The sequence below is a fragment of the Pyrgilauda ruficollis genome, unplaced genomic scaffold (genome assembly GCF_017590135.1).
Source record: "Pyrgilauda ruficollis isolate IOZ18807 unplaced genomic scaffold, ASM1759013v1 scaffold36, whole genome shotgun sequence".
Classification (NCBI taxonomy): Eukaryota; Metazoa; Chordata; class Aves; order Passeriformes; family Passeridae; genus Pyrgilauda; species Pyrgilauda ruficollis.
Window position 1 is genome coordinate 832,118 of NW_024525045.1, and position 11,195 is coordinate 843,312.

Below are 11,195 nucleotides of genomic sequence, written 5' to 3' on the forward strand. Positions count from 1 at the left end.
CTAGGAGAAAATATTTTATCACACTTGCATTTAAAAAATTCCTTTTTACTGATTTCCAGTGGAATGGTTTCCCCTCACCAGAGGGGCTCACAAAGGGAGAAACAGCAAAGATGTTTGTTAATTAGTAAGTTAATAGATACTGGATTCAAGACATTCCTCTTAAAAATATAGTAATAGAATGGAAAGGAAATAGCTCTGAGTCAAATTAAAATATATTTAATAAGCCAGACTTTAATTAATTGGTACTTATTTGTGTGACAGATTGAACCTAAAATTAAAATTTGTACTACTGAAATTACATGATCCTGGCAAGATACTTAGGCATTATTGTCTTAAAGGTTCTTACAGTGTGATTAAACATAATCTGCTTAAACTTAGTTTTCAACCAAATCTCTTTATTATAAATAATTAAATCACTTTCAAAAGGTACTACGCTTAATTTTGTAAGGGTGTTAATAGTTAGAAACTATTTATATTTGAGTCATTTTGTATATGAGTGCTTAATTGTGGTCTTAGAGGAGAAGCTTCTCCCAACACAGAATTTTATGAATTGTGCTGCTGCTTAGGTGCGTCTTTGAACTGAAAGGATTTTCAAACCTCCCCTCTATCATTTTTCCATTGGAATTTAGGATGTTAGTTTGTCAGAAGGTTTTTTTTCCCCAAAGGCTTCATAATTTAAGACTCAATTTGAATCACTGATAATGGTGATTTGAGAGTGAAAGTTTAACATCTTACTATGACTATGGTGTTGACTGATTGATGTTCTTCAGTGTGTTTTTATTCTCTTTAGAAGTACATATTCTCTTAAGTATTAAAGTCATTGCTATGCGAGACAGCTTATTTTTATGAACTCTTAAAAGTTAACAGTCATATGAAATACAACTGACATTATTCCTTTATGTTTATTAGTCAGTTACACTCGACCTGTGATTGTTTTGGGACCCATGAAAGACAGAATAAATGATGACCTGATCTCAGAATTTCCAGACAAATTTGGCTCATGTGTTCCACGTAAGTCTCAGCAAATACTAAAGCAATTTTAGGTTATATTTTTCTCTTAATTTTTTTATAGACGTCCTCTGTATGTTAGGTTAAACAAAAAGTTAATATATTGTTTAAACTTTATAGACCTATCTTAATATCAATCTCTTAGTGACAATTTTGCAGTATAAATTGGAGGCTTTTTGGATATTGTAAGGGAAAAAGTTACTGTTTTTTGTTTTGCTTTAAAAACTACTGGTTTATATTTAAAGATACAACTAGACCAAAACGAGATTATGAGGTGGATGGACGTGATTACCATTTTGTCACTTCTCGAGAGCAAATGGAGAAGGATATTCAGGATCACAAATTCATTGAAGCTGGCCAGTACAATAATCATCTTTATGGAACAAGTGTCCAGTCAGTGCGAGAAGTAGCAGAAAAGGTAAATCAGTACCACTTACTTTCATTTGCTGAGCTGATTGTATGCCTGTGCTGACAGGGAAAAAGAGAAGAATGGCAAGAAGCCATTAGGAACATTCTGACTTTTAAAGGAATTTGTATAAGACTAGAAACAAAGTGTATTTTCACAGATGCATTTAGGGAAAGAAGCTTTGTAATAATGAAAGCATCATGATTAAATTGTGGAAAAAGAGCAGCCATAATGTGCCCTCTCATTTAAAGAGGATATAGAAGAAATAATTGGAATTATAGACTAATTAGCCTAGCTGACACAGATCATTAACTAATGAAGAGTAGTGCTGGTGGAGTTAATTAATATGAGGATCCATTTGACGTAGACCTGTGCAAAAGAAAACGTGCAAAAATGTTATTCTTTGTGCTTCTCATGGTTTTAGCTAACAAAGGGAAGAGAGTAAATGTAAAGAATTCAATTTTAAAAGTATTTTTTCCACACCTACCCATATATTTTGAAGATTGACCTTACTGTTTCTATCCCAAAGTGATTTAAATTAACTATTTCTTGCAAATTGTAATTATTTCTAAAGTCTTACTGAAGTGGACTTGATTTGTGTGGGGAGAAAAAGCGGGAAAAGGGAAGGGTAATTCTGAGACTAAGGTGCTTGTCTTAAAGAAAATCATGTGGTGAAAGTTTTTTGCAAATGTTTCATGTTGAGTTGATGGGTGTTGTTCTGCTGCTGACAAATCCAGTGCATTTACAGTAGCCAATGTTCTCTGATCTCTGTGAGAGAAGGGCCAGCTATTTTCTAGGTGGGAACTCACAAGTGGGGGCTCTGTCAGTCTCAACATGCAGAGGGCAGGTGTGGGTAGTAACCCATGTGCCACAGGGCTGTAGCTTAGTCCCTGGAAAACTCAAGACCATTTTGGCCAATGGGCGAGCTTTGCTATTTATTGCAACTGAATTTACTGGAAGCAAAATCAGGGCAAACAGAGTGAGATTCTGTGGGGTAAATGATGTTTTCTTCTCCTGTCTTTGTCACTACATGGAATGGAACCTGGCCCTATGGGATAGAGTGAGAAAAGGAAAGAAAAGAATATTAATTACAGAATTGTTCAAGTAAATGAACAGTATTTTGTATGGGAGGCTGAACAAAGCTGTGAAACTGTCATATGTGGTTAAATGATGAAATTATTGAACAGCTTAAACATTATAAATCTGTTGGCAGTTGCTTTACTTGATAGCACAAATACAATCCTTCAGTTCCATCCTGGACCTGAAATTGGCTTTGTTCTTTTGTCCATCTGTTGGGATTAGTAAGGTACAAAATTGCTATGAGTCTTTCATAAATGGACACAAAGAACAAAGTATTAGCAGATGTCTCTGTGCAGTTAAATCTCTTGCACAGGCACCATGGGACTTTGGGTAGATGCGGCAATTTCTTAGTTGCAGCTGACATTATTTTTCTGGGAAACAATGGCTTATCCTTCAGAACTGTACTTCAAAATCATGACAGGGCTGCAAACTGGTTGATCTGGAACTACTTCCATCCTTGTATTCTTTTCCATCTTGCTGAAAAGATAAGTCTTTTCAGTGGGTTTTATTGCTGATGATTTCCAAGTTTTCTACAATCAGTTTAGGAGAAGACAGAACAGAAGGGACTGCTATTATCCCAAAAGAACCAGAAACAGTATTCTTAAAATAGTCTTTGTGTTCATTTGCCCATGCTTCCAGCTGATCCCTGTCTCTCTTACTTCCTTACCCACAATGGATGCTTTCTGATGTTGTTGTTCAGTTATAGAAGGCACTGGCTGCTGTGTGGTGCTTCTCAATCAGATGCAGTGCAAGTAAGGAACTAAAATATATAAAATATAATTCTAAATTCACTGTGCAAAGAGCAAAGTGGCTTCCCTGGATGAAAACATGCTTGTATCACAATGTATTTGTGTTTCTTTTCCTTGTCTTTCAAAGCTTCACTTGAAAAGAATTTTCATATCCTCTTTCCTTTGGAATCATCTGCAGTTTGTGAATCTCCATGTCTCGAGGCCACAGTTAATGCACATTCATTGTTGATTTGGAATAAACTGTCATGGTTATATCCCATAAGGTCCAGCACAGGTACTGTGCTGGCTGTCTAGCACTCCACCCTTTGGCTTCTGGCTTAAGCTGTTGGGCCAAACACAGCAAATATTGTTTTACTTGGTCCTTTTTCAAATAATGCTCTTAATTCTCAGTTCTCGGAGCATGTGCCACATTTAAAGATGTGGACAGATCAGCGCATGTAAAATACTCTGCTAGGACATAAAGACACCTTTTTTAAATGTTACCAGTTGGCATCCAGACCCATGGACTGGATCTGGGAAACAGCTACCATCAGCTGAAAGCAAACAGATATATATATTGTTCGTGTGGGAAGAACACTTTTCCTTAAAAATTCCAGAAGTAAAATTCTGATTTTGTTGGGAAAGAGACCAAATGTAAATGATCCTAGTTGTTTCTTCTGCCAGGAAGCAGAAGCATGCCAGTAATTTCAGACATTCTTCCAGGAATGATCTCCCAGGAGTTCAGGAATGGTGTTGTATGATACGAGTAACCTTTGGTTATATGGTACTTGTGGGTTTGTGTCCTGGCTCACAGATTTTTGCAATGCACATTGATGTCCTGCTCAAGAAAAAGCTTTTCTTAATGTAGTTACCCAAGACTGGTTTTCTGTTTCTCTTCCCCTGCACCTTTCTAAAATGACAGAAGGCAAATTAATCCTATGCTACTCAGAAAGGAAAGAAATGAAAATGTGTGAGGTGGAAATAAGCATATCTTAGATGAAAGGAGCTGAGAACAGGAGGAGCCTTTGAGATGAAGCTGGAAAATTCTTTTTAGTGGGAGAATAGAGAGGGGGAGGAAAGCAGCCTTATCACACTGTCTTCCAGCTGCCCAAGGAGTGGTCAAGTTATATTTGTTTCTCAAGAGATGAATGATAAATCACACAAATAAATTGCATGTGGTATTTTTACTGGCTGGCACCTGGGGGGAGGAGAGGGCTTGTGTGCAGATCCATCTGAATATGGTGGCATCTCTCCCTGCCAGCAGGGGTGGGCACTCCCTCAGGTATGCCAGTTAAGTCATCTGGCTCCTCTCTAAACCACATCTGTGACATGGCCACCTCCCTAAAGCATCCTCAAATTAGTACCAAAACAAAGCAAAATAAAAACTTTTGGTGGTGTTGTTGAAGTCCAGCTGTTCCACTGTATGGTTCTGCATTGCTGATAGGGCTGCAAGCTGTGATGAAGAAAGGAATGAAGAAAGAAGGGTCAGGAGCATCCCAATTGATGTGTGATCCAGCAGAGGAGATTGGGGGACCTTGTGCCTAAGTGGGGAAATCACAGTGTCATTGATGCAAATACTCTAATTTTCTTGGTTTCAGTGGAGACGTGTTTTGTGTTCTAAATTATTATGCTATGCTACTTGTGACTTAAACTTTACTTGGTACCATTTTCCTTTCTCTCTCACTTTATAGGGTAAACATTGCATTCTTGATGTTTCTGGTAATGCGATCAAAAGGTTGCAGATTGCCCAGCTGTACCCAATCTCCATTTTTATTAAACCCAAAACAGTGGAAAATATCATGTGAGTAAAAACCAAGTACTTCAAGCTAAATTGACACTGTTGTATTTGGAAAGCCGACTGCAAGTTATATGCAGACAATTGTAATGTTTGTGTTTTAAATAATATTTAATTCCCTGAGTTTAATTTTTAGGGACTTTAAGATGGGGCTTTAATCCAAAACAAATGTCATTGTGTTAAATTCCATGCAACATAATGCTAGAACAGCTCATTTCCACTACAGTCTTTGCTTGGAGTCTTTAGGGCTTAATCCTTTTATTAGGATTAATATTCAAACAACAGTTTAAAACCTTAAAGACTCTAAGGATTTGATATTGGTTTAAAAAAGGTATAATATTTGCACTTTCAGGGAAATGAATAAACGTTTAACAGAAGAGCAAGCCAGGAAGACATTTGAGAGAGCCACGAAACTGGAGCAAGAATTTACTGAACACTTCACAGGTGTGTTTTGCTTGTGACTGCTCGCTTGCCAGAGTTGAAATTTTATTGCTTGCTGTGAAAATAGTACTTGCCTAACCCACTAAGATAGTGAGCTTTGTTTTTCAGATGATCTGTGATTACTTTGAGGAATGGAGCCATCTTAGTATCTCTACATTGATTTCACTTTGATCAGTTAATTTAATATTAAAAAATAAACAAAAATTTACTGGGAGATTAATTTAGGTTTAAAAAACTCTTAAGACTTTCTGCCATTTTCCAACTTCATCAGCAGGTTCTGTTTCCACAGAGTTACACTGAAGCACATGAAAAGCACATCCTTCTTCAGCTTTGAGGTTACTGAGATTTGGAAGAGGTGTGGTTGAACTTAGCTGGAGAGAAGATGCTGAAGCTTATGGCCTGTTTGCCTTGCAAAGACATTTCTAACTCTTTCTCATGCACTGTTGTGCTGTGAACATTATACTTGGCCTATAACAATGGAGCAGCCTCCTCCCACAGGCAGTACAGCATTGAGCTGCAGATGGGGAGAAGGTTTTTAAGAGATAAGAGTGGAATGGTAGGAATAAAAGGGAACTAATTTGCACGAAAGCAAAGCTCAGAAGCAGCACTAGTCTGTTAATGCACAGAAGAGTGAGTCTGACCTGCCTCCAAAACTGGCTTTCATGCTAAACTTTACTTCTTGGGTTATTGACACTGAGATTGTGACACTAATTAAAAATAAGTTGCTATCTCACAGTAATTGCTCTTCCAGGCTGAAGTGTTGGTAAGAACAGCTCAAACATTTTCACCAGACCATATTTTATTCTGATATGTCAGAACACATCCATATTGGCTCATTTCTAGTTAATTTCTAGCCTTGGCAAAAACACATCAACCAACATGACAGGAATTAGTATAGATTGCACTTTTAACTGTATAAGGAAGCCTCTCGTCTATAAAACTGGAATCTCTTGTCTGGACAACAAACTCCAGGAGTTCCTCCTTTTTTTAGCCAAAAGCAAAGGTGGAGCTAGGTAGACATCTCGAGGTCAGCCTGCCTTGCTGTGCAGCTTCAGGGTAGAGCTGAGGAGTTCGCCAGCCTGTGAGGACACAGTCCTGCACTGTCTTGCTTTGTGTTAGAAACACAAATGAAAGTTGGGCCAAGAAGGAATACTCCAAGGAGGATGTGAATTGACTCAGGCAAATTGGAACATGTGGCTAGGAAAAGGTTAAAAAACCCCTCAGTTGTATGTATATACTTGGTAGGAAGTCCCCTGTCCCCAAGGAAGTGCTTTGGTGTCCTGCAGTAGCACTCTGTGCTTCAGTCCAGCACTGAAAGCAGGAGTGTCCAGGGTGTCTGTTCCTTCAGCAGTCAGAAATCCTCCTGCCACTGAGGGCAAGGAGCAGCCTGGCGTGAGCAGCCTGGCTTCTGCGCAGAACGAGGAGGGACAATTACTGATTGCCACATTATGTTTTGCAGCTATTGTCCAGGGAGACACTCTGGAGGAAATCTACAACCAAGTGAAACAGATCATAGAGGAACAGTCTGGTCCTTACATCTGGGTTCCAGCAAAGGAAAAATTATGAAAACAGATTTTTATTTTTCATTTTCTAACTGACATCACCTACTACATCTGACGACTCTTAAGCCCTTCCAGTGGAGCCTGCCTCTAGTTCTTTCCAGCGTGGTTCATACCCTAACCATCACATTCTGCAGTTCCCATAATGCTTTACATTTGGTGTCTCTCTTAGTTTGAATAATTTGTATTATTGTGTGTTGTTGGTTTGCCATTTTTCGAACATGACAGTGGAATGGCCTGACCAGCTATTAGTTTAGGGTGGGGGTGGGAGGGAATTGCTGGGTAAAATTCCTTAATGTTTAAGGGAAAGTAACTTTCAAAGATTTTTCAAAAAAGCTTTATAGACATTCTTTTAAAATTTCATAACAATTGAAAGAAAAGTTGTATTCAAGGAAGTTGTAAATTATGAGTAACTTTGCACGCTTAACTTTAATAGCATGGTTTGGTCAGGGCAATCAATTTCAGGTTTTATTTTCTGAGTTCAATCCTATTGTCACAGTATCTTTTTTCTTTCCAGGCAGTTAGAAAGAAACTGTTAAATTTTGAGTTAGCATTTTCATTAAGTCCCATTACTACTCCTAAAGGGATATTCATTTTCATAATTTCATACGGATATTCTTATAATCTATTTTTTCATTTTTTGCCAATAAAATTGCTAGGGACAAAGATATGTAATGTTTTTAATCTTCCTCATGAAACACTATTTATAGTGTGTTACAGAAATTCTTTATAGATAATGGTCATCACACTTTTTGAGCCTAAAAATATGTTTAGGTGCTAGGAAACCATGTATTTTTCAGAGGAATGCCAAATTTGCATTGGCAGTAATTCAGAAAACAGCTGCAGAGATGGTCATTAGGGCAATGAGAGAATGATTCATAGCCTAAAAATGTGTGTGTTCTTAGGGGTCAGATTTTAATGAATATTTTACCCACAATAACTGCCTATTTTGTTATAATAAATATATATATATTAAACTTTCTTTAACTAAACTCTGTAACTATGGGAATTATTTTCTTTACATAGTTGCGCACACGTATAAATATATATATATAAAATATATATTTTTCTTTTACCACCTACTCCTAGCTTTTTGTTTTGAATAAAAATAAAAAACCAAATTAGAATTTACCTTCCTTAATCACGGAAAAATCAAATGGGCTGTGATGGCTGGGCATGAAGTCCAGGGAATATTAGTACAAGAAAAAAATACATGCAAGTTCTCCTCTTTTCTACGCAATTCCGGGTGTTTGTCTTCCCCATTCCCCTTTGTAATATGCATGTCTTAACCAAAGGGAGAATTCAGAGTCAACAATATATTTTTTTTCTGTACGTGTTCGTCTCGGATTGCACAGGCACAAGATCTTCCGTTTGCAATGCACAAACTTCTGTGCTGAATGTTATGAATACGTTGTACCAAAACCTTCAATAATGAAATTCTCAAATTCCCTTATTATTTGGTACCTGCCATTGCTTGTTTGCAACTGATTGTTTCTTAGAGGGATGTACTTATGGCAGTCATGGGGCAGTCTCACAACCAAATCAGCTTTGGTTTGTAAAGAATTATCAACACTATCCATTCCATTTGTTAGAAAGAGGAGAACAGCTAATAAACTTTATTGTACAATATATTTGTCAAGTGTGTTTTTAATTATGATAAATACAGGTGTTGTAGCACTTTAGAATAATTGACTGAGACTGTAAATGAAAATCAGGTCTTAGAAAAACACTGGTGGCCACACTGGGGCTACTGAAGTTACTGCATTAAAAGCAGGTTCAAACTTGTGACACAATTATTGCTGATGTTATGTGGGATGCTAGTGCAGCTTGCAGGAAGTTAAAGCTGCTGGTGCATGCCCCAGAAGAGTTTCTGGTTTTGAAGATCTGGGAAATCAGTTGTGCTGCCTTTCTGAGAATTCCTGCCCATGGAAGTGCTTGGTGTACTGGATTGATGCAGCTTCTGATAAATAATGTCATAAATTTTTAAGGCAGCTAGAGGTGTACTGTTGTCTCCCTCTTTGAAAGTGACTGATTGTTTGAGGTGTCTTTGTGTGACATCTTAAAAGAGTAAATCTTAAAAAAACCCCAGAAGGATATGAATCTCTATCAAATCTGCAAACACATCTGCAATCTCTGTATTGTATGCACTTCTTTTTACCTCTTTTTTTTTTAATCCATCAGAAAGATCCTGGTCTGTGAGGAATTGCTCTTTCATATGTTGGAGTGTCTGAGTAGCTGCCACTGAACTTTGTCCCCAGGCACTTGTCCTGTAGTAGCCAGGTGTCACCAAACACTCCACTCTGACTGAAGTCCACAGCAGTTACCTTGCACAGTTGTCATGAGGGAGTGAAAACAAGTCTTGGATCAAGAAATACCAAAGGACTCTGGAGTATTTGCTTTGCATTTTTAGTTTTGTTTGTTTCCAATGTTACCTTTGAACACTGGCAGAAAAGTTGATTCTGAGAGCCCTGATGCTCCTTGTTATTTTATCTTTTGTAATTGTCAGGGTTTGCATTACTTAGTGTTTCTCTGGGTCTCATTTTTCCAGCATCAGGTGCTGATACATCTTTTGATTCTCGGGTACGCTTTTCTGTATCTTAGAGTTACATTTTACAATACATGTATTTTGCTAAAGGCTTCTAATTTAACAACTAGAGTAATTAGGAAATCCAAATGGCACCACACTGATGTATTACCACTCTTTTGCTGGCCCAGTGAAGGCATTGGGGGTTTTCTTCTTGCCTGATAACCCAACTATTTGTAATTGCTATACAGACACATGCTTGATGAAGTGTTTGTTACCCTCTATTGTTATTGTAAGTTATATTATTTCCTTGCTGGCATTTTTACTGAATTGTGCTGAAAACTAGGTTAAGAAATTTAATATCTCCTTAAAGCACAGATACTCAGAGTTAAGAATGAAATAGGAAAATTATCTAAATTCTGATGAACTGTGCTTGTGTAATTGTTTAGAGGGGGCTGTGTTTGGAATAGACCTCCTCTGCAAAAAGGCTGCTCCTCTGCCTTCTGAACCATTCCCATAGAGGGAATGGTTCTCCCATAGGAGAGCCCTGGTACCAGATTTGTGTCTTACTAATCCTACCCTTGGAGTCTTAAGCAACTGGTACTAGGACTGTCTTGTCATCTGTAAATGACTGTAAACCCTTCTGCAAACATCAGGATGCAAACATCTCTCCCTGATGTTAATTTGGCCAGTAGGAAGGGCACAGGAAGGATCTGAGCAATGGGTCCTTGAAAACATTTGGAAATACTTCAGTGGCACCAAGTTATTCTTTAACATTTAAGACAACAAAGGGACAATTCTTGGTCTAGCGAGCCAAGAATCAGAGTTCAGCCATAAGGTTTTGTTTGGGAAGAAAGTCTGGAGGGATCAATCTCTATATTTTGAAATTCTAAACTTGAAATAGCAATTGACTCAGCTGTTGTCTTACAGGTGCTAGTCAGAGTTAGAGCTAGCATCGTGCCCACCTGCAGTCAGGTAGCTGATGAGTGCTGGAGGCATCCTGCCACACTCCTGGCCGTACAGGCTGGTGGGGGATGCACAGAGCTGTGTGGCTCATGCCCTCCCTGGGAGTGAGGACTCACACCACATAGCCCTTCTATTTCTGAGCAGCTTTTACCTAAACAAAGCGTTACAGGCAGCTGCAGTTCATTGACTAATAAGAAATTAATAGTTGGGCAGCACAAATGAGGGTTGCTCTGTGAAAGTTTCACTGAAATTCACAGCAGCTTTTAACAGAGCTACTGTCAGCAGTTTTGATTCTTTCTGGCAGAGATTCCTTCCTGGGCCTTCTCTTAAACCTTAAAATAAGTCAGAATGATTCAGCTGTTTTATAGCAATTGCTATTAAATTTCAGGAAATGTGCACTTAGCATGTGCTGTACCACCTGTAGAGTGCACAGGCTTTGCTGCTGTTAGAGCCTGGGCTTCTGATGATGACTTTAAGCAATTTGTGGCAATGCTGAGAATGTGGCATCAAGTGACTGTCTACTCTGCCAGATAAACTGCTTACCTTGAATCTCCTCCTGCTTCCTGAGCCCCAGGGCCAGGGAATGCACAGATCTCAGTGAGGATGGGTTCCACAGCCCTGCCCCACCACTGTGTGCCGGTGTGTAGCAGTTCATTGAATGAAGTCTGTGGGTGGTGCCAAGGCAGTA

At 38.4% G+C, this 11,195-nt stretch overlaps 1 protein-coding gene across 1 annotated transcript in view; it reads left to right on the forward strand.

The window, feature by feature from the left end:
- The window catches only part of DLG1 (discs large MAGUK scaffold protein 1), a 77,223-nt gene extending 69,124 nt beyond the window's left edge, over positions 1–8,099 (forward strand). The window contains exons 18-22 of the mRNA XM_041475683.1: positions 910–1,011; positions 1,254–1,426; positions 4,914–5,023; positions 5,370–5,461; positions 6,918–8,099. Coding sequence (XP_041331617.1) covers positions 910–1,011; positions 1,254–1,426; positions 4,914–5,023; positions 5,370–5,461; positions 6,918–7,024 — 584 coding nt within the window. The 3' untranslated portion in view covers positions 7,025–8,099. The remainder of the gene's footprint in view (positions 1–909; positions 1,012–1,253; positions 1,427–4,913; positions 5,024–5,369; positions 5,462–6,917) is intronic.
- Positions 8,100–11,195: the final 3,096 nt, after the last annotated feature.